General features: G+C 34.5%; 2 protein-coding genes across 2 annotated transcripts; one reads left to right on the top strand and one right to left on the bottom strand.

Annotated features, from left to right (window-relative positions):
- The first annotated feature begins 14583 nt into the window (after nucleotides 1-14583).
- Nucleotides 14584-14922, top strand: LOC109164716. Its single transcript, XM_019313264.1, has one exon. It carries the CDS (start codon nucleotides 14584-14586, stop codon nucleotides 14920-14922), a length of 339 nt encoding a protein of 112 aa, XP_019168809.1.
- Nucleotides 14923-18516: 3594 nt separating this feature from the next.
- Nucleotides 18517-27790, bottom strand: LOC109165196. Its single transcript, XM_019313857.1, has 6 exons — nucleotides 27157-27790; nucleotides 24077-24414; nucleotides 22493-22961; nucleotides 21734-21832; nucleotides 20831-21008; nucleotides 18517-19952 (listed from the first exon to the last, which is right to left on the bottom strand). The coding sequence occupies exons 1-6, from the start codon at nucleotides 27571-27573 to the stop codon at nucleotides 19423-19425; spliced, it is 2031 nt and encodes a 676-aa protein (XP_019169402.1). The 5' UTR covers nucleotides 27574-27790; the 3' UTR covers nucleotides 18517-19422.
- Between the last annotated feature and the right edge of the window lie 179 nt (nucleotides 27791-27969).

Below are 27969 nucleotides of genomic sequence, written 5' to 3'. Positions count from 1 at the left end.
ACTCTTTTGCCTTCTTTTGTAATAATATCAGTTTCTCTCGTTCTTATTCTCTGCTCTCAATAATCTGATATGGACACTGAAAAGAGTTTATTAGAGTGATCAATTATGTCAATTTGTTTGCAGTAAGGTTGGAAAGTGACCCCAGTTTGCAGTTAGTTAATCAGCTATCTCTAAATTTCTATAGTTTACAAAAAAAATATTGACAATGAAGTCAGCAAATAAGAAATGGCTGATTTCTCCAACTTTGATGCAATGAAGCTGAAGAGCATCGGTTTGAAGTTACAGATACGTACAAGCAAAGCATTCTGGAGTTGCACCTCGGCTAAGTAGTGAAACAATGTACTTCATGAAGACTGCATAACACGGTACTGTAATAAGTCATCACTTGGAAGTCCAAATTCTTCTTCTGACATTTCCAACAATTGACTGATGATTTTGTTGTCAAGAAAAGATAGGGGAATAACAAACCGCTTTTGATCAACTGTGTAGATTACAAAATGGCCTTTGTTAACGTACTGCAGCTATCTACTTCCTCAGAGAACTGATCATAGTGACTACTTCAGTTGATTGAGAGAAAAGAAGAGATTGATTTTGTAGGGAGACTTTGAAGTATGGGATGAATTGATAGTGTTTGATGATGAAAATTCATACATATATACTTATATTAAGGTGGGTGGATAAGATTTTATTTTGAGGATAGAATTTGTTGTTGAAAATCAGGGAAGGCATACCAATATGCTACATATGGATATGGGGCCTTTATGTTGTATAAACTCATCCAACTGACTAAGAGATGGCAGAAATTTGTCGCCATTAGAAAGAAGAGAATTTCGTTTCCTAGGCAAAACGATGGAGAATGTCGTAGTGTATCATCTGCGGTTAGCAAAAGTCACTCATCGTAGTGTATCATCTGCGGTTAGCAAAGGTCACTTTGCTATCTACACGGCTGATCAACGGTCACTTTGCTATCTACACGGCTGATCAACGGCGGTTTGTTGTTCCCCTAGTTTTTCTTGACAACTCGGCCGATAATGTTCCTTATTCAGATATATCACTTCTGGTTTGTCAATGTGAACGCATTATCAATGTTCATTGTCTTTCCGTTACATTTGTCACCCAGCGGCCAGTCGGTTAACCGTTCGCCGCCAACCACCCTCCGCCATTTCGGTGCTTCATTGTTACGTTTCATTAATTGCTTACTTTATGATTTTTAGTATTTTTATGTCTCTCTGATCTTTATCGTTGATTTTGTTCACAGAGCTTAACACCGTTTTCATTTCGCCATGGATTTTATGATGTGTTTGTTGATCGTACTGTTGTTTTCTGCTGCTTTGGTTACTCCGACGAGTTCTTCGAGCCAGGATGTGGCTGTTCTGCTCCGCGTTAAGACTCGCCAACTCGGTGATAACGGTGGCGTACTCAGTGACTGGAACGAGTCGGCTCCTGGTGCGCCGTGACCTCACTGGACTGGCATTACTTGTGATCGCCGGAGCCGAGCTGTTGTGTTGATCAATTTGGGTGGTTTAGAAGTCTCCGGCGGGTTTCCTTCCGACTTTTGCCGGATTTCGACTCTTCGGAGGCAAACTTTTGGCAACCATTTCGACAATTGCTCGAACATCTGGTGTGCTTCTGCAAGAGAAATACGGAGAGCTCAACTGGTTGAGCCAAAGCACGCAGGGAATGCAACCAATAGTGTCATCAACGGCAAATTTCAAAAACCTCCCGCTTGAACTCGCGGCTTACAACCACGCCCACAGCCTCCACCCGACACAGGCAAACGCCATTGCAGGAGAACGAGGTTTGATCTACAGAATTCGGCACGAGAGTGAGCAGATCAAAGGCTAACAGCTTGACGTGGGTATTGAGTAGGGATGCCGGAGCATCCATCACCGCCGCAAAATCATGATTCAAAATCCCACGCAAGGTTGCTCAATGGCTGATTTTCAATCAAATTCACAAAATTAATGCTGTGAGATTATGCCGATCAATCAATCTTGCCAGAAACTAGTGTAAATATCAACATTTTACACTGACTTAGAAATACTCTGCAGATAAGTTTGAGAAGATGAAATGTGAGTCTAATCCAGGCCCCCTAATCATAAACCCTAGAAGGGCGTCAGAGGGAGCAGACATGACGACTCTAATGATTCATTCTCCGTGCACATTACCATGCTTCCTTCATTATATGAATCCAGAGCATCGGCTTATTGTACACGGATCCATTGAAACACTACTGCAGAGTTAATTTCAGCTCATATAACTATCATCTATAAGTAAGATTAAACACGAAAAACTACAGAAACAATCGGAGCAGCAAGCAAAATGATAGAGGAAACTATGAAAGATGCTAAGCTTATCAATGGCTCGATCTATATAAAAGGTTCAGAGGACTGCTAGGGTTTTGAAGGTGCGTAGTTTCTTTGATGGGCCATCAAGAGTGTATAATTGTCAAGATAGAAATTCTTAATTATTAGAACTACTTAATTATTTATGGTGAAAGTCCAATCAAAATTCACATTTCTTTTTGGGTTAAGTTAAATCAAACTTCCATGATTATTGATGCAGTAGTACATGTAAAGTAGTTTGAGTACAAATGAAGGGCAAATTGCATGGATCAGTGTTGTATGAATCACAAAAAAAAATTACTATTTTAATACGGACTATAAAAGTATATTATTTGTGCGCTGAATGTACATTATATAAAATAATGTACTTTCAGTACTCAAATAATGTACTTTTTCTAAATATAATGTACATTTAAATATATTAAAATACATTATTTGTATATTAAATGTACATTGTTTGATAATATACAAAATAATATATTTTATATACTTAATAATATACTTTCAAATAATGTATTTTATGTACATAGTACACAAATAATATATACTTTTTCATTTATGGTTCACACACTAATGACTTCAAATGAAAAGGCTAAACAATGGAGATTGGGGGTTGGAGGGCTTAGTGGCTATGCTCTCAATCATTATTGCATGGATAGTGGTCCACACAAACACATAAAGTACAGTCTAAAACACATAAAGTACATTACTCAACACATAAAATACATTATTTTAACACATAAAATACATTATTTTAACACATAAAAAATATTATTCTAACTCATAAAATATTAATCTTAACTCATAAATTACATTATTCTAACTCATAAAATACATTATTCTAACACATAAAGTACATTATTCTAACTCATAAATACATTATAGAGTTAATTCCATCATAGGTCCCTTGTTTTTTGTGGCAATTTCAAATTTAGTCTCAGGCTATCGTTTTTGCCATTTAACATCTAAGACTATTTTTTTTTCCGACACTTTTAGTCCTTCTCATGACTTTTCCTATTTTTAGTAAGTGCATTTTTTTGCTCTTCATATTTTTCTTTTGTTATTTTTCCAGTTTCAACCTTTTTAATTGGTTTAAGACTTTATTAAAAATCAATTGAAAGATATAGTTACTAAAAATCATAGGTTACCTAAAGTTCTAAACCAATTAAATCGATTAAAACTGGAAAAATAACAAAACAAAAATAAGAAAAGACAAAAATGCCCTTACTAAAAATAGGAAAAGTCATGAGAATGACTAAAAGTGTCCAAAAAATAATAGTCTAGGATGTTAAATAACAAAAACGATAGTCTGAGACTAAATTTGAAATTGCCAACAAAGACAAGGGACCTCTGGTGGAATTAACTCTACATTTTTTTTGGTAGAATTAAAACTCTACATTATATTACCCCAAAAGAGTAAATTTCAATTTTGGTCCACTGACTATTGAACTTGTGTTAATTGCAACACCTTACTTTCAAAACGGTTAATTTAGTACCTTGACTATGCAATTTTTGTCAATTTTGGTCATGCTAGCCAAATTGCTAGCCAAATGTGACCGTGATATTTGAAGTCAATAGTTAATCTTAAATAGTAAGGGCAAAAGCGTCTTTTAACCTAATCTCCTTCACCTACCTCCTTCTCTTCAACATGTCCACTGGATTCGATGCCACCGACGCCTCTGCCTCCGCCTGATACGCATGTCCAAGCTCACCCCTCTTTGCCTTAGGTGCGACTGCGGTATCTGGAGTCATGACTGTGTCGGCGCCGATTATGATGTGAGTGGAGATATTCAATGCGTCAGGTGGCGACAAGTAGTAGGTAAACTTCCCGGCGATGACAACTGGTAGTGACGAGGGAGTTGGCTGGACTTTGGGGATGGATTTGATTTCGTGCTTGAATGCAGCCGAAACTAAGGAAGCAGTAGCCATGCTGCTTGATCGCTTTCCCAAATCGGAGAAAACAAGAAATGACAAATTTACCCTTTCAATTATGTTTAACTGTTGACTTCAAATATTCCGGTCACATTTGGTTATTAATTTGGCCAAGCCAGATGTTACAATTAACACAAGTTTAATAGTCTATGGACCGAAATTAAAATTTACTCTAACCCAAAATGTATAGTCCACACAATAAGTTGCCCTATGTTGTACCTCATCAAAGTGGATGATCCTTTCAAATGTCTTGACATCTTATCTTATATTTATATAGTAGAGGAAAAGTAAACAATCTTGCAACTTGCTTTAACAGACTAATATTAAGGACGCCTTTGGGGAAATTAGGAGATGTGGGAGGCGAGTAATAATGAGCATAGGTCTAAATGCTACGAACCTACTAATGGATGAATTTACCTCCCAAGAGAACGCTTTGTGATCAACTAACATATATACTTGGGTAGACACTTGTTGAGTGAGGCTCTTGGGCAGATGATTGAGTTGTTAAGCTCGATGAGTGAGGCTCTTGGGCAGATGATTGAGCAGACGTTATGCCATGGAACCGTGTTCACCATTCATGGTGAACACGGTTCTAACGGTGTTAGTACACCGTTATCTTTTTTTTATTTTTTTATTTTTTATTTTTTATAATTAATTGCGTGATTTTTCTTCTTTATTTTCACATTTTGCGGTTTCACTTTAATTTGAGGTGAACAAAAATTTCGGACATTCATAAATTATGAATTCATGCCTGCACATTCACTTTGGAACCATGCCTACACATTCCCGTCCGAAATCACGGACATTCATAAATTATGAATCCATGACTGCACATTCACTTTGGAACCATGCCTACACATTCACTTTGGAACCATGAGATTATGAATTTTCTGTTATAAGATTATGAATTTTCTGTTATGAGATTATGAATTTTCAGTTATGAGATTATAAATTTTCTGTTATGCGATTATGAATTTTCTATTATGAGATTATGAATTTTCATTACATTCATAATTTCGGACATTCATAAATTATGAATTCATGCCTGCACATTCACTTTGGAACCATGCCTACATATTCCCGTCCGAAATCACGGACATTCATAAATTATGAATCCATGCCTGCACATTCACTTTGGAACCATGCCTACACATTCACTTTGGAACCATGAGATTATGAATTTTCTGTTATAAGATTATGAATTTTCTGTTATGAGATTATGAATTTTCAGTTGTGAGATTATGAATTTTCTGTTATGCGATTATGAATTTTCTGTTATGAGATTATGAACTTTCATAAAATTCATAATCTCATAACAGAAAATTCATAATTTGATCAAACGCGCGCCGTTAACTCCACATCCGCGAATTTTTTTTTTTTAGCCTAAAAACGACGTCGTTTTGCCTTGTGTTCACCATTCTCGGTGAACACGATTCCATGGCATAATTTGCGATGATTGAGTTGTTAAGCTCGATTAGAAAGCATTCATTCATTATTGTGGAACACGGTCCAAAAACATATAATAAAGTAAATTATTATGACTTATAAAATATATTATTCTAACATATAAAGTACATTATTCTAACTTATAAAGTATTATTTTACTCCAGAAATTTCATTCTAACACATAAATTATATTATTCTAACACATAAAGTACATTATCTTACTCCAAAAATTGTATTCTAACACATAAACTACATTATTTTAACACATAAAGTATATTATTGTAACTCATAAAATATTTTATTTACCCCCCCCCCCCCCCCCCCCCCACACAATGTTAACATATATGTAAACAATATTAATATATTAGAATTTGATGACCCTGTATTGTATTCACATATTTCCTTCTACAGTTGTTATGTGTTTTGACTTAGAAACATAATTTATATTCTAGAAATTCACAATTTCAATATTTAAAAAAATATATATACAATTTATACGTCATTCAGGATCAGGGTCCACCTTGCAAGGTGAACCCTTGTCCATGGTATAACGATGTATTGGGTTAACTTGGCTAGCCTAGTTACGTCTTTTATGTTGAGTTAGAGAAGGAGGTATAGTATCATATAGTAATTGACAAATAGATAGCAATTAATCCAATTATAATTGAGTTAATACTCAAAATTGTCCTCGACTATAGTGGTTTTTCTCAATTTTGTCCTAAACGACTTTGGTGTCCTAAACTAGTCCCAAACTTTTGTGTTATTACTCAAAATTGTCCTCCGTTATCTAATCCGTCAAATGGGTGTTAAGTATAGGGTTAAATATGTAATTTCAATTTTGGTCTTCTAGGTCTTCTTATTTCACCGCGCCAACAGGTTAAAAAAAAAAAAAAAAAAATTGACAGGATCTGGCTTACCACTTCTGTCATTGAAGGGGTCCTCAAGTGTAGGTAGGATGAAACACATGCCCTGTTGATTCAGAATAGACTAAATTTCCAACTCAAGAGAAGTAATCACGGACAACAGAGGTATGGATACTAATTTTTTTCTCCAAAACTGGGGATTCAATTTGTTGTGAGATTCAATTTCCATTTCCATTTTCAACAGAGAAGTAATCTGCTGTGATTTCCATTTTCCACATCCAACTCTCATTAGCACAAGCTCATATTTAAACCCCAACACTAGCACGTTCACAATAAATTCATTAAATACTAATTTATGCTTTGGCAGTACATACATATTCATATATAAGCTCACACAAACCAAAATTTTTACCATATTTCGGAGTGCATTCGCCCCTTTTTCGTCGTCTTGAATCCATTGCAATGTAGGGAAGAAATTTGCTTTGCTTCCTTAGGGTTTTCTTTGGGCGAATTTACCTGGCGAAATTGATAAACCCATGAACACATAAAGGCGAAATAGATAAACCCATGAACACATAAAGGCGAAATTGATAAACAGAGATTGACGAATTTGATAAACACAGATTGACGAATTTACTTGGTGAATTTCTGGGGAATTATTGCTTGAGCAGAGCAGTCGCAAGGTTGGAAATCCTTGATCAAAATATTTTTTACCTTGTTGTTGGCGCGGTGAAATAAGAAGGCCTAGAAAACCAAAATTGAAATTACATATTTAACCTTGTACTTAACACCCATTTGACGGATTAGATAACGGAGGACAATATTGAGTAATAACACAAAAGTCTGGGACTAGTTTAGGACACCAAAGTCGTTTAGGATAAAATTGGAAAAAAACCACTATAATCGAGGACAATTTTGAGTATTAACTCAATTATAATTGATGGGATGTTATAACAAGTGTAACATCAATCACTATTGAAAACATGTTAAGTTAGAGAGGTATCACACTGTGTAACATCAATAATTATTGAAAACATGTTAAGTTAGAGAGGTATCACATAGCATTTGATTATAAATAATTGGCCATTGTAATTGAATAAATGTTATTATTTGAGCCCATGTTAAGTACTGAATATGTTGATTGTTCATGAGAGTTATGTACCAAAGAGCGGGAGATAGAGGTATCGTATAAAGGCTACACAAAACTTAATGTTTGAGTTGTTCTTAATATATTTAAACAATGCTAACAACACTAAATACTACAGTACGATTTAAATCGAATTTTCTATGTTGTAATCAAACTTAAACTCGAACCTAATGGAATTTATGTTCGAAACTGGAAGCCTATGGTTCGAGTTCATATTCCTAAACCTACGGACTCGAAGCTGTTAGTTCCTATTTAGAAATGTGCGGTTCCAATTTTGTATTGTAAAGAATGTATTGGTCACATATATAAAATGTATTAAAAAAAAATATACATATATATATATATATATATATATATATATATATATATATATATATATATATATATATATATATATATATATATATATATATAGGGAAAGCGATATTTTTTGGTCCTGAATTGTTTCACTTTTGAAAATTTAATCCCTTTAAATTAAATTGGAATAAGGGTCAAATAGGCCATCGAACTGCACACGATAAAACAATTAGGCCACTGAACTTAAAAAATCAACAATTGGGTCCCTAAACTAATCAATTTCAAACAATTCTTCCAATTTGAAGGTTTCCAACAGGTCATCCTTCCAAATTAATTATTTTTTAAAATTTAAATTTTAAAAATTAATTATTTAAATTAAAAAAAAAAAAAAAAAAAAAAACTGGTTCCAGCCGGAGACGGCCGTCTCCGGCTGGATTCCAGTTTTCTTTTTAATTTAATTTAAAAATAATTAATTTTTAAAATTTATTTTTTAAAAAAATAATTAATTTGGGAGATGACCTGTTGACCTGTTGGAAGCCTTCAAATTGGAAGAATTGTTTGAAATTGATTAGTTTAGAGACCTAATTGTTGGTTTTTTAGGTTCAATGGCCTAATTGTTTTATCGTGTGCAGTTCGATGGCCTATTTGACCCTTATTCCAATTAAATTTAGTACTTTAACCGCATGTTTGGTTTGTGGAATAGGCTTGGAATGAAATAGCATTCCTCGGAATAGGTATATTCCTTTGTTTGGTAAGAGTTTTATTCCCAAAAATAATATTCTTAGGAATGAGCTATTACCATTCTATAGTTGTTATGTGTTATATAATTATTAAAATATTTCCTATAATTTTCTTAATTGGAAGCACTTTTACCAACCACGTAGGAGGACAAATTTTAGCGTTAACCTCTCCAATGAGGCAACATTATTTGTTTCAGCACTAAGAACGGTTGGCCCACTGTCGGCACAAAACCTGCGGCCATTAATCTTGAATCACACTCCCTCGTATAAACGTCTATTTTTCCCAAATCAAATAACAAACAATCCGAAAACAAAATTGACTTTGATACTCAGTTATACTCCGTAGAATTTTTATTTTGGGGTCACAGAGGAGAGAACTAATTATATTGTATTTACTGAACTTGATTACAATGAGATCAGATGATATGAATATATACAATAGAGAGTCACAGTGTGATAAGGATAAGAAGTAGAGAGTCACAGTGTAACAAGGATAAAAAGTTCTAAACAGACTCAGATACATAGAGTCTTAATACTCCCCCTCAAGCACAGTGTATACTAGTAACCTGTAGTTTGTCCCTTAGGGAAGAAAATCTAGGTCCAGACAGAGCTTTGGTGAAGATATCAGCAAGTTGATCCTTTGTGGAGATGAAGTTGACTTGGATATCACCCGAAGCTACTCGATCACAAACAAAATGATAATCAATCTCCACATGCTTGGTGCGCGCATGAAAGATTGGGTTGGCACTCATATGTAGCTCCTAGATTATCACACCATAATTTTGGAATGGAAATACCTGGAATCTGTATCTCACACAGTAATGACATAATCCATAGAACTTCAGCACAAACATCTGCAAGAGCTTTGTATTCAGCCTCAGTGGATGACCTAGCAACAGTTCTCTATTTCTTGCAAACCCATGATATAAGATTACTCCCCAAGAAAACAGCAAAACCACTCGTGGATTTTCGATCCTCAGGATAACCAGCCCAATCAGAATCAGAGAAGGCATGAATGTCTCTAGATGAGCACCGTCATATGCGTAAACCACGATCAACTGTTCCCTTAACATATCTGAGTACCCGTTTGAGCTGCTCCCAGTGTGACATGGTGGGAGCATGCATATGTTGACATAACTGATTAACTGCAAAGGATAGGTCAGGTCGTGTGATAGTGAGATATTGCAGTGCTCCAGCTAGACTCCTGTACTGTGTGGGATCATCATATAGATCTGAATTGAATGGGACAGTTTTCGAGACAGAGATAGGTGTAGAAAGGGGTTTGCATTCAGACATTTCAACCCGTTTTAAAATATCATTCATATATCGTTGTTGAGATAAAATAATCCCAAGATCTGGAAGAAACTTGGTTTCAATACCTAGAAAGAAACTTGGTTCACCAAGATCTCTGATTTTGAATGTAGCAGACAGTTTGGATAAGAGCTGAGATATAATACCCTGATCACTTCCCATTACAAGAATGTCATCCACGTACACCAATAGATAAACCAAAGCAGAGTCTTTAGAGTAATAGAACAGAGAGACATCTGTCTTGGATGCTTGAAAGCCAACTGATAGTAAGAACGTATGTAGTCGATTAAACAGGCTCTGGGAGCTTGTTTTAACTCATACAGAGATCTTTTTAACAAACAAACATGATTCGGGAAGTTAGCATCAATATAACCAGGGGGTTGCTTCATATAAATTGTTTCAGCCAGATTACCATTCAGAAAAGCATTATGAACATCTAGCTGTTTGATAGATTGCCCAGATGATAAAGCTAGAGATAGAAGGAGTCTTACAGTTGTAGGCTTTACCACTGGACTAAATGTGTCGAAGAAGTCCTGGCCTGGAACTTGATTAAAACCTTTTGCAACCAGCCTGGCTTTATGCCTTTCAATGGCACCATCAGCCTTTCTCTTCGTACGAAACACCCATTTACAGCCAATAATACTCATACCTATAGTGGGTGGAACTAGAGACCATATGTGGTTATGCATGAGAGCATTGAATTCTTGGTCCATGGCTTCACGCCATACAAAGGACATTACAGTCACTATCAGGTGTTTGATTAGATGAAAATCTTTTTTTAAGAAATAAGATTTCTTAAAATTTGAGGGAAATTAAATTTTTTAGTGTTTGGTCTATGGAAATTTTTTTTTTCTGAGGTAAAAGTTTTTTGTTTTTGCTCAACATTGATATTTTGTTTTCCATTTATTATTGATAGGACAGTTTTGTACTTATAGAACTTTTTTAATTTCCCTTAGACCAAATATGTATAATAATTTTTATTATATTATTATAATAAAATATATTATTGTAATATTTTACTTTATATATTGTAATTTATAAATTATAATATTTTAATTTAAAATCACTATTACTTTTGATGATTTTATTGGGATGGATCCACCATAAATCGGGTACAGAAAATATAGAACGGAATAAAAGAACGATACTTTTATTATTGGGGCGAGAGACCCAACAGAAATGCGTACAAAGCCCAAAATGGCGGCCCAAAGAATATATAACTAAATAATCAAAGAACTAGGGGCAAATATAACAGAATAAGGAATTGAGGGATTAGCAAATAAATAACCAAAGGACTAGTAAATAAATAGAGTAAAATAGCTTAATAATGTTACCAAGCAAACTCGAACCTAGACACACCAACAGGGAGGGAGGAGACTAGACCACCGGACCAGGAGTGGAAATAGTGTTTAATGGATGCTTTTACTTAGACCAGATCCCCCCTCCCTCCTTTTATATTGCTAGTGGACCCTCCTGCACCCTCCATGTGTACGGCATTCGGGGGTGCCATTCGCTTTCTGACACGCGTCCCACGTACTCCACGTCTGTCAACGGTCCCAACCACCCCACCAGCCGCCAACCTGATGAGTGCTCCGAAGAATACGGGGAAGAAGACACGCAAGGGCCAGGATGAGACAGGCGACCGCACCCAAGGGAGTGCAGCACGCGTGCCGCGCCCACGTGCATCCGATACCCCGGGGGTGGCAGACCACGCCATTGCGCTCACCAGCGCCTCCCGCGGGACGTCAACAGCGGTTGGCGCCTGCCTCCCCCTTCGGCTCCTCTTTACACTGTTCTCCTCTCTGCCTTGCACCACTGGGCCTTGCACAACCCATCCACATGTTCTGCACCCTTCTTCATCTAGGCCTCACTATATATATATCCTCTAATTTGTAAGTTTTTATTAAAAAGAAAAATTTTATTGGACTATATAGCTAGAATAATTCCAATTATAAAAATTATTAGACATGACAACTCATATAAACAAGTTTATTAACATGTTAACATAAACACAATAAAGCTAAATACAAATATAACTCATTAAAATTAATGCATGGGTTATAATTATTAACACAAATACGAAGATGGACATTGATATTTTAACGAGTTGATACGATATACACATTTAAGACGTTTTAGGCTAATATAACATAATAATTTGTTTAAACCCGTTAAACTTTTTAATATTAACAAAAAAACTTTAAAAAAATTAAATAAAAATCTACAATTTAATCTAACAAAAACAAAACAAAACAAAAAAAAAAAAAAACAAAACAAAACAAAACAAAACAAAAAACAAAAAAAAAACAAAAACAAAAATTCAGTTCATGACATATCATAATATTATAAAGTATTAACTAAAATCTAAAAATCAAAATTAAAATATTAATGTGTTAAAAAACATGTCAACTTATAATTTTTGTGTTTGATTTCGTAACAGATCATATTAGGAATTGATTAGTTTAAAAATCATAAATGTAATCGTTTTTTTAATTCCAAATTGAATATGTATTTTCTATGCCAACTACCATGTAGTATGATGACATCCTGGTTACTCATTCAAATGGATGGTTATAGGTTTGAACTCCGAATTTTTTATGCTGAAAATATTTGAGAAAGTATAGAACAGATATTACCTTAGCTTGTAAAGAATCATATGAGTATTTCAAAAATAAAAAATATGTATTTTCTATAATGAAATTGTAAATATTATTGAATTGAATTTACTATAATTGCGACTTTATTAGATGTATCAAATTAAGTAGGATATTTTTTTTTTGGATTAAAAGGAAATCCATAATTATTGTTCAAAGGTGTGTACTGATTAAGTTTCGCTCCTATATAATAGCCTGTAAATCAAATAGAAGAACTAAATCACACTAGGAATATCCCGTGTAGTAGGCTCAATCAATAAAATATTTTCAAAAATTGAACTCATGACATGATACGAGAGTCATGTTTCATTCACTTTGTCACTCCTATTGGAACAATAAACCAAAATTTAAAATATATAGAGGAGTAGGGATGACAATTCTACCCGCACCCATTGGTTCTCCGCACCCCGCCCTACGGGTTTTAAAATACCCGCACAATTTAGGTAATGGGTGCGGGTATGGGAGAATTTTGTATAACCGCATTGTTATTAATATTTATTTATTATATAAGTTTATGTATATTTTATAATTAAAAATGCATAATGAATTAAACTTCTTAATTTTTTGTATATAAAAAATTGAATAGGAACAACACAAATAACATAATGAGTATAAACCTGGGAATGGGAGAAATTCAAACTACTAATCACCTCCCTTGAGACTTAAACCTATCACCCCCCACTTAGGGGATCAATCAGATACCATTGGACCTCAAGGTCCTTGATGGTTCTTATTAAATTTTAGAGTTATGTTCAAACTTATAAAAAAAAATCATGTAATAATTAGAATTGTAGTATAAAATTTTTATTAGATTTAAGTGTAATACTAATAATTAGAGTTGCGAGTTGGGTATTACCCGCACGCGCAAAATCCTCGCAGAGGCGGGTATGGGGTAGGAATTTCATTACCTGCGCCGGGGAGTGGGTTGGGAATGCGGGTGTGGCGAGCGGGGATATATCGAGTTCTACTACATGTTCTCCCTAATCTTACTTCCTAAATTTTAGTCCCTGATGTGACAGATTCTGATAAGCTACTTTTTTTTTTTTTTTTATGTGGGTCCTAATACAAGTGTCTACATCAAGTTTTTGTGTGTGGAATACAAGTTGGAAGTACAAAATGTGAGTACACATAGCATTTTCTATTTTAATATTACCTTTTAGTTTTTATATTTTGACATGTCATTAATTATTTGATTAGACTAATTTTTTATTTAAATATTTTTTTGGTACTATTTTTTTATTTAAAAATTGTATCCACTCTTCTCATATCTTTTCAATTTGGGATATGATTAGTCTATTCATAAATAGCAAATGAAAATTAAATATATTTTTTTACTTATAAATAATAATAAATACTCTATATGTCTCATTTTATCTGTCCTACTTAGTATTCATGGGCAAACTAATTCTTTTTCTTTGTTTATATTATTTATTATTCTTTACTTATTTTTAATTTTTTGTGTTTAATAGTACTTTTAATTTAATTTCTTAATATATATAAATTTTGTATACTAATATCAAATTTAATATTATGAAAAATTAAATTAAAAATAACTTCAGTCAAGTCTGATTAATCAAACCAGATACATAATGGGAGGGAGGTAGTATGTTAGAATGTAACCATGGAGTATAAAATTAAGATATAAAAATGGTATATTCTCAATTTCTCATAGAGAATATATTTTATCTTTTTTACGTTATCCAAGTGGGGCATCTAATTCTCGTAGAGGAATAAAATAATATTTAATGAATTATTGCAAATATCTTACTTATAATAGCCCCTATAGTATCGTAACAATCACAATTCACATAGAAAATTTAGACACGGATGAATCGGATAGAACCGAGTATGGCTGAGACGCCCCGGAGCTGGTCGTCCACGTCAGCTTTCCGGTGGATAAACACGAGCTTCTCTCTGCCGACGTCGCTCATGCGGTGGCCGAGTCTCTTCTCCTCGTTCTTCACGCAGAGCTGGAGCGACCGCGACCGCGACGGCGAGGGTTCACCCTCCGCGTTCCGGATCAGCCTCAGCTTCTCGCCGCGCACTTGGTGGTGGGCCGTGAACTACCTAGATTTCTCCCTCTCCTTCGTCGAAACCGTGATCTGGTCGCTCATCTCCGCCGTCGAGTCCGTCGCTCTCGTCTCCATGCTCTGCTTCTTCTTCCTCTGCTGCGGCTGCACTATCTAATTCCTCCTCTCTTTTTCTCTCTGTGTGACATACCAGTAGCGTCCCTAGAATACTCTAGCACCTAATCCCGCCGGAAAAAATCGGCGCCAAATTCTGGCCGGTTTCCGAAATTTCAGCGATGATGACGACGATGTGGCTGTAACTGTCCAGTACGAGTGTTGCACGTGTAGCTGCGGCTGGGGCTGGACTACTGGAGGTACTTTCTGTAATTTATTTGTATGGCGTTGTAATCATATTTTTTTGTAATAATTTTGAATAACAGTTAATACAATTATATATATAATATATATGACTGTACATTAGTGTCATAGAAATATATATATTCTTCAAATTTCAGAATACTAATTTTTGTTGAATGGATCATTTTATTTCACTTTTGTCTTTTTGTGTTCCCTTTTTATTGTGTTCTGTTGGAGTATGACTGGCATTTTGTATATAAAGCTTTTATTCTCTAAAGTAATTGGAAAGTAGGAATGTATTAGTTAGAGAAAAGAGGTTTTTGGACATATGTCATAGGAAATTTGCGATTGCACATAAAAATTTTGTATTTTTATTGTACTAATTAAAATATGATATTGCTAAAGATCTAGCCACATAATTGTGGCTCTCTTAAATGAGATATTTGAGGTTTAAAATGTATGGAGAAATACTATATTGTAATAGAGAATAGTACTCAAAAAATTAAAATATGATGTAATAAATGCATAAAGATATGCAACTTGAAATAATTTTTTTTATTAGCACTTTTTCTAACACTTGTGTCATCCTCCAACACAAAGCTAAGCATAAGAGTTAATTCTAATTTGGTATTATAGTTTTTAACATTCTGAATATTAAAAATTTAGTATTCGATTAGGACTTGTTACAACTTTGTAATCTAGTTACACTGAAATTTATTCATCCTATAATGTAAATTTACCTTTTATCATTTATGATATCACTAAAGCTAATTCTTATACTCTTATAAATATATCTCTTTCAGATAAATACATATCTTCCTGTATTTTATAAATTGGACCAATGAACAATATAGAAAGAGAAGGAATTTGTCACATTTTCTTTGAACTGAAAATTATTTAGAAAACTACTTGTTACTTGATAACTGTGAAACCATGGATGATAAACGTACGTACTCGGATCCATGATGGATCTTTTGGTGGGGGAACACTAGTGTGAACATAAATGTTTGGTGAACACAGCTTAGAGCATCCACACTTGTGTACATTGTGGGGAGATTTCAGCATTAATTTTTCCCTACATGAGATAATAACTAGTGTGGAGGGTGGATAATTGAAAAAGAATCCTCCTGCAAATGTGAGGATATTGTCAAAAAAAAAAAAAAAAAAAAAAAAAAAAAAAAAGAGAAAGAAGAAGAAGTAAGGCTGTGCGCGTGTTCGCGCACAGCCTTGGGCAAAAGCCGGGCGCGTGCACTGCACGCGCCCAGAGGCGCGTCAGGCGCGCCATACGCGTCTGATTACTTTTTTTTTTTTTAATTTTTTTTTTTGTTTTGTTTTTTCTTTTTTTTTTTCTCTCCTCTCCCACACTCTCTTTCCTAATCGCTCTTACATTATCTCCCCATTCTCCCCAACCAATGTGGATGCTCTTACCTCACTTAAATCAGTATTAAATTCTGTCTGTTCACCTAAACTGTCAATCATGCACAGACTGATGATGGAGAAACACCTGTTGCTATATATAATGATAATGTTACTTTCAACAATTTAAAAAAAAAAAAAAATCGTTTAAGATGAAGCATTGTGATTATGGGGTTGTTAGATTTTTAAGTATATATTAATTAAAATGTTAGTGAATCAGAACATATCACACTAGGGTTGAGTTTTAATTGAATAATATTTGCATAGTTAATATTATATAATAAAAAAAAAAATTGAGGTTCATATAATTATCTAGTGTATAATGTTTATGATAGAATTCAAAATTTTGTTCGGGAATGAAAAGTTAATGTATCCCTATATGAATATATTTATCCTAAATTTGATATGATAAATATCTGTTTGCATATGATTAAAATTTGATTTAAAGATTTAAACTCAATTAGCATTATAGTGATAAGAGTAATTCTACATTTACTCTTTTTATTCAATTCTTTTTTTTTTCTCTCTCTTTAATGATGTGATAGGTTTTTGATTGGTTTTATTGAGACAATATTTCTTTTCATGTGCCAATGAAATTTGGGTTCAATTATGATGACTATGCTTAATGGCATGTAGCGACGAAAAAATATCTCCGATTGATATAAGTGGAGTCCCTATAGTGGGCATGGCTGCTTGGGACATGTCCAATGTTGCTTCTCATTTTTATTTTTATCTTTTCATATCAACATAATATTTAGAATTAATTCTACCAGGAATCACTTGTTTTTTTGATAATTTTAAATTTAATTTTATATGATTGATTTTACCATTTAACATCCCAGATGACCTACATAGATGACAATTAATATCAACCTCCATTCTCCTACTCGATAATTACTGGCACAATTACATGCAAACAAGGGGTCACTTGTTTTTTGTGATAATTTTAAATTTAATTTTAGATTATTATTTTTACCATTTAACATAGCAGATGACACCTACACAGACGACAATTGACATCAACCTCCATTCTCCTACTCGATAATTACTGGCAAAATTACATGCAAACAGCGCCACAGAAAGTTCCAAACAGCCCAAGGAGCCGTATCTAATTCATGTGGCAAATTATGTTGTGCATCCGTATGCACCATGCATGGTGCATACGGATGCAAAAACGAAGTCGTTTTATTAAAAACGCGCGTCTCACTTAAAAAAAAAAAAAAAAAAAACCAGTTTTGATTCCCAGCAACAACATTATATTGTGCATAATTTGAACTATATATCCAGAATCAATGAACTAAAATTCCGTAATCGATGAACTAAAATTCCAGAATCTATGAACTAAAATTTCAGAATCTATGAACTAAAAATCCATAATGGATGAACTAAATATCCAGCATGAATGAAAAAAAATCAGTTTTGATTCACGTCTAAATATTCATAATCAATGAACTAAAATTCCAGAATGAATGAACGACATAATGTTGTTGAGGGGAATCGAAATTGATTTTTTTTTTAAAGTGAGATGCGCGTTTTTAATAAAACGACGTCGTTTTTGCATCTGTATGCACCATGCACATAACGCTCCAATTCATGTAACCATGTTTCAGTGTAGCAACCGCTGACATCTCCCCTCCAACACCAACTATCATCAAACTCAACAGCTACAGGAATTACCTGTAAATTTATTAATTACATTACAAATTAATAAAAATAACACACAATGACGCAGATGAATATTAAAGAGTAATTTTTTAGGAAATACAACATTAGGTCAGTCTTTGAGGAAAGATTATCGAACTCAAAGTAAAATATTCAAGTCCGGTTATATTTACAGTTGTTATATTATAGAATAAACTTAAGCTATTGCTCCAAACTTCCACTAAGTATTGATTGGATATGATGTGGAAGACAGATATTAACCTAAATTATCAAAAACTGGTAACATGAGGGAAATAAATATTAACAACAAATGTAATTAAGCTTCGAATAACTAAGATTTAATACTGTAATTCAGTGTACTGCTTTATGTATCTCTAATGAATTCAGTCTAGCTAGTAAATGAGCCAACATATTCACAGATCGCTTAACATGTAAAAAGCAAATGTTTGTAAACTGTTTTGCTAGTTCTAATGCATCCTTAATTATCAGATCAAAAGAGGTAGGTATTCATTCTGCCAGTTTTGAGACAATTCAGCGCCTCCATGGCGTCTGTTTCACTAGTATGTTGTCCAGACCAGAATTCTCCATCCATGAAGAAGCTTCCATAATGTCTATAGCTTCTGCCACCTTTGGATTGAACACTCCTTTCCATGGAACTTCCTTCGCCATAACAAAGCCGCCATTTTGGTCGCGCAAAACACATCCAAAACCCATCTTTCTACCTCCCGTGTCAATTTCTGCATCGACATTCACTTAATCCAACCATCAGGAGGTTTTTCCCATTTAGTCACCAAGGCATTATATCTCTATTCTTCCTTTGGTCTCCAAGTCGTCTAACAACCCCCCAGCCATGTAAAAAAAAAATTGGCCTCTCGCAGGATACAATACGGTGATGAGCACTTTTGGTTCCAGACTTCGTTGTTTCTCGGTTGCACAAAATAGAACATTGTACCTGTTTTACCTGAAGTGCATCTGTGGTACGCAGGCAATTCACACAAGTCTGCCAGAAAATTATCTTCACTTTTGGAGGAATATTGAAAGCCCACATCCTTGTCCAAGTTGTTCCTTCCATTATTTGAGCTTCCCTTGTGATCTTACGGTAGCAACTCTTGACAGAAAACTCCGCCTTTTCCACTTCATTCCAAATGAGCATGTCCTCAGTTTCATTACTTAAACAGGGGGATATTCATAATCAGTTCCCTATCTCGCTGATCAAAAGATTTCTTCATCCCATGCTTTGCCATCAGTTTGAAAAAGAGATTGTAATGTCTAACTGCAGCTTACCAAGCTGGATGAGTTTGGCAGGATTTTTGTATACTGTGACTGTAGCTGTATCAGTAGCTGATAACATGACATGTGCAATGCTGTAAAGTTCACCCTTTTCAACGGCAAATTGCCACTCCCTTGCAGATAGTTTGAACCAATTCTTTCTGACAATTTTGGTTGCCTTCACTTCTATGTATTCCTGATCTCCCACTACAAGGTCATAAGGCAGCCCAGTCTCAAAAGTTTCGTTCACCCACTTCACAAATGCATTACCAACTTTTCCGACGAAGTATTTGAAAGCAACAAGTTCTCCTAGTCTACCTGTTAAAAGTGCCTGTTGAGCATTTGCCGGGCTGAGAGATAGCTGACCTCCATCTCTCAAATTAGACAAATTTGAAGCTGAAACTGTATCTTCTGATGTAGACACAACATGACAAAAATCAACACTCATATTCATACCAGGTGTAATATTAGCAATGGCAATATCTGACACAAGTTCACCAGAATCTGGGAAAATAAATAATATAGTTAAGCATCCCCAAAAATAATAATAATAATAATAATAATAATAATAATAATAATCAAAATAGTTTATAGGAGTTTGAGAGGTTTTAGAGCATCAAATTAAAAATTTTACTTTGATCAAACAAAAGTTCACCAGAATGTTGGAAAATAAATAAGCATAACAACTATTTTGTCAAGTTAAGCACAAGAAGAAGAAGAGTTAAGCATCCCCAAAAATAATAATAATAATAATAATAATAATAATAAATAATAAATAATAATAATAATAATAATAATAATAATAAATTAATAATAATCAAAATAGTTTATAGGAGTTTGAGAGGTTTTAGAGCATCAAATTAAAATTTTTTCTGTGATCAAACAAAAGTTCACCAGAATGTTGGAAAATAAATAAGCATAACAACTATTTTGTCAAGTTAAGCACAAGAAAGGATAAATGTAACCCTATAAAACAATCAACCGAGTATCAATTTGCTCTGAATGAAATTATGCTCCAATTACTGTCAGATTTTGAAACTTCATTAGTGCTTGCTTGGCTCAGCTTGAGCTTCTCCAAAAAAAAAAATGAAACACTAATGATTCTTTACAAGGTAATATCTATTCTATACTTTCTCAATCTTTTTCAGCCCAAAAAACTTTAAAAGCCTCAACTTACTTTGGAGCTCTTGGAAACAAGGCTTTTCCTCTTTATATGGCATTAAAAGCTTTTCTATGGATCTACATTTTTAATGTTTGGCCCAACTGCTTTTTAGAGTACATAAGCTCCAAAAGAAGTTAGGCCAAACAATCATTTAATGTAAGAACTCAAAGAAATACAAAAAACGCAAAGGAGAATAAAAGGTCAGCACAGTTTGACTCACCATGTTCGGGTGCCAAAAGTTTTTGAGAAAGACTGGATGCTTTCCTTCTAGGTGATTCAACATGATTGGATACAAAATCAGAACAATTCTCAGAAACTGTGTTTGCTACATCAAGTTGGCTGAAACTTTGGAAGGTATCACACATGCTATCCCACATTCCATTTTTAATAGATGTTACCTATCACAAACACAAGAACTTCAATGAGTCAACTGCCTAAACACATGAAGATGTTAATACAACACAAAACAACACCCCTAGAAGGATCTGAAGTTATGAAAGGATAGTATCAATCACCGAATCATATGAATAAGGATAAAACTGATGTGAGTCCCCAAGAAGTTTGTTATTTTAATTCAGGGGTGAGTCCCCATGTTTCTCCTCTCTTTTGGTTTACCATCTTTCAGATTCATTAATTTGAGGACAAAACTATATTACGTACAGTATGAATGTGAGATAAAGATTTTCAATTAATGAAATTTGTTCAAGTAGACCTTCTTTCCCTATTGTTCAAGCAATGTGCCAATAATTTACCCTTAACTAAACCAGCATAAACCTTAAACTTGAGAAGAAGGAAAAATTAAAAATAAATAAACAACCGACGTTTATATGCATTATCCTGCAAATTAGTCCAACAAAATTTTAGCTTTTAACATTGTTTTACAAAAATTTTGTTACTCTTGTTAACTAAAATTATTATACAACCATAAGGACACATTAGGTCTTCAAACTTATATCTACAAAAAATTAAGTTTCCTGGTTATAATGTAGATTTGATCTTGAAGCAAAAAAGAAGAAGAAGAAGATATACTCCAGTGCATATGAATTTACTTTCTGAGGTCTCTGAATCATTATTTAGTATCCTTAATTCATAACGTGAAAGTTAATGCTTCCAATAAACTTACAGCAATATGAAGCAAGTCAACTAATGGGTATGCGGAAAACAATTTTCTTGCTGTTGCTCTCTTCCTATTCCTATAAACTTGAATCATCTTCTCAAACACCTAAAACAACAATAATAAACCAGAAATCCAGAATCAGCATTTTATAGAATAACTAACATCTTAAAAGAGAAGTAGACCAATAACAACATAGTGATTATATATAGCAGAGACTTGTACATTGTGGAGACAGGAGAAATAAATACACGATTCTTTAGTTATTTGGAAAGCAACTTGCATGCAAACTTCACAAGCACACCCCTAAATCAGAAAATGAAAACAAGGGAATAGAAGAAGCAGAAACACAATTGCACCTAATCACTTATTGCCCCAATCCCCACGGCACCCGCCACCCAAATTGATATCATGCATCTAATGGAATATATCTGATGCATAGGACAATAGGACCTGATTGTAGATTTGTAGAGGATCGTCCCTTAACTTTTACTTGTAGAAAATCGTAAAATCAGCACACAGCTTCAATAGACTTCTGGAGTGGATTAACACATCAACATGACAACATGTACTACTACACAGAAGCTACATGGTCACCTCAACCACCATCATCTTAGAATAAATATTCTCTTATGCCTGCTTCAGGTAGAAGCCTATAGCCAGCCAACAACTGACAACCCAAGATTTGACACAGAAAGCTTATGAAAGAGAAAAGGTATAAGGGCTTTGTATCTTCTTATAACATAATGAAATGAGTGTCTTCCATACCTCATCCACATTGTTTGCTTGACATGTCTCCTTCCAAGTGGTAATGAACATCTTCATTGAATCACTGCTATATGAGCTATGAAATAAATATTCTTGCTTCACTAGCCTTTTATTTTTTTCGCCAGAAATTTTTGTCTGCTCTTTCCTATTGAATGGCGTTTGGATCTTTTTTGTATTGCGCACTTTTTGAAGTGAAGTAACAAGAATCTGAATATTGCTATACTTTCTCGTTCCTTTGGATTGTTTACTCTTTTTGCCAAAAAATTTTGTCTGTTCTCTCCTACGGAATGGTGTTTGGATCCTTTGTGTTTTGTGCACTTTTTGAAGTGAAGTAACAGGAGTCTGAACATTGATATACTTTCTCTTTCTTTTGGATTGTTTACTACTGCTACATCCCAGCCGTGTAATTTCTTCAGCAACGGTGGTAATTTCAGACTGCCATGCTTGACGGATTAATGTGATATGCATCCTGAAATAAAATCAGAGAGAGAAACAAGCATTTAATATTTGAGGAACAAATTTGCGCAAGTATAATTGATTCCAGATAAGCATAATTATGAACAATTAGTCTTTAAATTGAACTTAGTCAACAGAAAATGATCAAACTTCTTTACTAGAAACATAAAACTAAATTACACATTGTACAGCTGCTATGACAATGGGGAAAACAACTTGACTGCTTAAAATTGGCACGCCCTTAAGAAAACAGCAAACACATTAGCAATATTCAATTGTTAACCTAGAAAAATTAAATTTTGTTATTCCATCTATGGCATGGGTTATCAAGGCGGACTTTCTGGGCGAGATGCCACCGACTGCCTAGTCAACTAGGCGACCGCTTCCTAGGCGATGAGTATTAAATAAATAAATAAGTATATATATATATATTGAATTGTCTTGGGCAGCCTTTTTGCAACCCTATTTACTTCAAATTGTCTTTATTAGATGAATAGTTTTTCCTAGAATAGTGAGATGTCTAGTATTTATTGTATATTGAAAATATCTTGTCTTGGGCAGCAGCCTTTTTGCAGCCCTATTTACTTCAAGTTGTCTTGAGGAGATGAACGGTTTTTCCTAGAGTAGTTAGAAGTCTAGTATTTATTGTGCATCATTCCAATGTTCTTTAGACCTATATATATATAGTGCATAATTTGGAGTATTCTAAGCAATGAATAAGATAATGAGGAGCCACTAAGAAATAAAGAAGAGTGAAATCAAAAAGAAAAAGAAAGGCCAATCGGCCAAGAAGAAAGCAGGAAGAAAGAAAGGTCAATCAGCGATGGCAAGTCTATGACGGTGTAGGGGTAAGGCAGTTAATGGCGTATAATCATGTAATTAAGTGAAGCACTCAAAAATACAGTTAAAAATATTCCTTAACTTCAGAACCAGGAAACAAGCCAAGAAAGAGAAGTCTACTCTAGGGCTCCCTAGGTCACATAAAAGATGAAATTTTCACATGAGGGTATATATAATTCAAAAACACTAGCTGTCTCACTATAACAAAGAAACTTAAACCACAATAGCATCTGTTCTTCTACCAATATAAATCACCAAACATTCATTTTAAAGAAAAGGAGCACCTACCCCAAGCTCTGAATTCGCACACCAAGCTTTTCCTTGGCTGTTACAGATTTCTTCTTTGCAATAAAATCCAAAAGCTCCTCAATTTCTACATATCTTTGTTTATCGATATCCATGAACTCAGAAAGCAATGACACTATCTCTTCACTGGTTATTCTGCACACTTCTGTGGAATTAGCACTGAGAGAAAAATAATGTATAATTAATGGGTGTTTCACCAAAGGCCCCAATTCCAGATCTTCAAACCGCTCAACCCCCTCTGTATTGCATATTGCAATTTCCAAATCATGCAATGTTGTAATTCTTCGAGCACCAACAAAGCAGTGAATGAAGTCATTAATCTACAAAAAGATAAAAGATATAAGAAAATTTTTGAGAGGTCTACAAGATTCCTAATTGCATATGAATGTAGAAAAACAAGGACACTATGGGGCCGTTTACTAACTGGAAATTTCTGAAAATTTCTGGAAACTGGAAAATAGAAAACATAAAACATGTTTACTAGCACAGTTTTCCATTTTGAAAACTGAAAATAATTTCCGGAAATTTATGGAAAACTGGAACACTCTTAAAAACCGTTTTCTAAATGGAAAATAGAATCATATATCATCTATTTAGTTATATGTCACTATAACCACATTACTGTGATTACATTCATTATCATCTTATTTTACTTATCACTATCTTCTATCTTTTCTACGTACTTTACTTATTTAAACATAACTTATTTGCTTACACTTTAAAGTTGGACATTATTTACATTATCAAAATTAAGAATTAAACCCTATATATAATGTTTTAGATTTTGATTGAACTCAATAGATTATTAGTTCGAATATTTTTAATATCGGATATTGAAATCTCACATATATTAGAATTCAAAGTAAAAGTTATATATTCATATACATGTCATTCAAATGAATATATCCAAGTTTTTAGAGTAGGGAAAGATGCCAAGTGTCACAACGTACAATGCCACATGATGCGCCAAATGTTAAAAAATTACCTTTCAATTCTCTCTACTTTGAATTACATTACATTTAGACTCTATATTGTCATTGTTTCCAAATCCATAAACAAGTAAGCTAATAAATCCTCTCTATAAACCCCCATCAAAAAAAACAATAGAGCAACAGGGTTTGGGCGGATTTATAAGAAGCTTGATGAGGCACTTGCCCCTGCTAAATTTTGAAAATAACTTTTTTAAAAAAAAAAATTATGTTATGTACCTATAATTCATAATAGTTTCATTAGTTTGCCATCACTCAATCTTTTAATGATATTATTATATTACTAATTTACTAAATGTGTTGCCACTCATTCAAAATCCAAGATCCACCACTGCTTAGGGTGCCTATAAAGTATGTACATTCAAGCATTTTAACCTAATATTCCTGTAAGGCTATACCTAAGGAGTTGAATGTGCTTCACATATAATGTAAGATAGCACTTTCATATACATGTTATCATGTACTCCCTCAAAAAGGTTCTGACACTAGCTTTTTGCAAGCTGCTAGATGGATTCATTCACCCCTACTCCTGCTCACTCGCATGTCCAAAGTTGCAAGAATCTCACCCACCCTGATTATGTGCAGGATAGAGCTCAAATGATAGTTATTAGGGGTGAGCAAAATATCGGTTAACCGCTAACCGAACCGACCAAAAAAGCGATTATGGTTATTAACCTTAAAAAAAATTGGTTTTTCGATTATTTTGCGATTATTAAGACTCGGTTATTGGTCGGTGACCGAAAGGCAATTACGGGCAAATATATATATATATATATATATAGGCCATTGTTCAGGTGAGTCCATCTCTCCCCATGAGTCCGTGTGGATAGATCTGGACCATTGAATGCTTGAGATCAATGGTTTAAATTTCGCCAATTGTGCATCGTGACCTGTGCAAGTGAAGTGCACAGTTGAACAGTTGGCAAAATCTAAGTCATTGATCTCAAGCATTCAATGGCCCAGATCTGTCCACAGGATTCATGGGGAGGGGTGACCACCTGAACAATGGCCTATAAGCCCAAAAGCCCAAATGCCATTAAGCCCATACATTGAGAACTAATAACTTATTCCTAAAATGTAAAATCCCAAATCCTAATCACCAAATGCCCCTAAATCCTTAATCCTTCCGCCGTTCTAGTCGAGGACAAGTGACCTCCGACTCTCCGCTTTGGCCTTCGACGCTTCCCATCTTCTCCAATCTCCACGAGAGCAACAAGACCACAACTACTACAGGCTCCATAAACCACACTCGTCTAGCCGTAACTCGTAAGTCGTCTTCAGTCTTCCAGTCCTTCCACGGTTCCACTCACGGTCTCACACTCTCACAGTCTCACCTATCCTCAAGGTTCAAGCTACTCAGCCTCACTGCCGTCGCTAGACCGCCCGGATGCCGCCAGTCCACCACGCCGGTCACTTTGAAATATACTAAATGTTTAATTCTTCATCACTTTGAAATGATTTTATTACTTTGTTTACACTTGGTAGTAAACCATTTTGTATTAGTATATTAATATTTGTTGATTGTTGGTGACTTGGTGTTGGACGGTTTCTATTTGTGTCTGTGACTTTGGGCATTGGCAGTGTGCTAGTATCATGTATCATTTGATATTTTGGATTTGATTTTGGATTTTGACTTTGGGAATTAGCAGTAAACAATATGTATTAATGTATCATGTATGTGTATTAAGTGTTTAATTTACTTGAAGTCTTGCTTATTTTGTTTGAGATCGGTTTTTTGGTAACCGACGTTTAGAACCACCTTCGGTCGATTAGTTACGGGGTCAAAAACCATGATCGGTTTTTCAGTACCGTTTGCTCACCTTAGTTATCAGTATGATATTTAAGTTCCATGAACATGTGTGGATATAATTATTAGCTGGAATTTTTGTCACCAATACTGATTGTTCCTTACAATACAATAGTTGGAAAAAGAACAGAAGTAGCTCAACAAGAAAGCTCATAAATTATACTCCCTGGTACACTTTTCATTGAATTCATGAGTTAATTTATAGTTTTCATTAAATGCATAACTTGGGGAACACAGTAAATTGATACAACAAAATTTATTCGTACCTTTCCTTCGGCGAGCATAAGGCGGTGAAGATAGGGCACTTGCTGCATTTGGAAACCCAAAGAATCCCAGGTGTCAGCCTGAAGTATTACCAGAGCTGCTTGAGACACTTTCCATGCTGACACAACCTCTCCAGTTGCGAGAATTTCGCGGTGAGCCTCCAGCACTGCCTTATCGATCCTCTCGACTACTGCCGCCGGCCTCGAACGCTGAGCCTGGAACTGAAAGTTAGGGTTTGGGAATGGATTCTGGTATTGTAAATAAGGGTTTTGGAAAGGATCAGGGAAGACATTGGGACTCTCCGAATAGTAAAGATTAGGGTTTGAATTAAAGTTGGCGCCTCTTGAGAGCGGCTTACGGCCACCTCCACCTCTTGAGAACGGCTTACGGCCACCTCCGCGCGATGGATGTCCGTACATGTTCAGAAGCTCTTCTGATGTAAAACGAAGGATAAGATTAGGGTTTCGATTACGGCCGGTTCACGTGAAGGGCGTTTTATATAATGATGATGATGACGACGACATCAGGCCGGTTCACGTCGGCTCAGTATTAGGGATTGCCCGATCGCCGATTGGTTTAATCAATCTCGCTACTAGGCTACCAAATTTGACTTAGTAGATTATCTCTATCACTTCAATTATTTCTCATTTTAAAACCAACTAGTAAGTAGTAAATTACGTATTTAGATAATAAAATTAAAGATAAAATTATAAATAATTCTAATATTTGAAAGGACTATATACTAATTTTGGTTCTATGAGTATTAGTAAAATAATAGTTTTGGTTCACATGTTTAATCTATACTAATTTTTATC

This window comes from Ipomoea nil, unplaced genomic scaffold (assembly GCF_001879475.1).
Source record: "Ipomoea nil cultivar Tokyo-kokei standard unplaced genomic scaffold, Asagao_1.1 scaffold3069, whole genome shotgun sequence".
In the NCBI taxonomy this organism is placed as follows: domain Eukaryota; kingdom Viridiplantae; phylum Streptophyta; class Magnoliopsida; order Solanales; family Convolvulaceae; genus Ipomoea; species Ipomoea nil.
The sequence above is the reverse complement of the archived record's forward strand: the minus strand, read 5'-3'. Positions and strand labels throughout refer to the sequence as shown.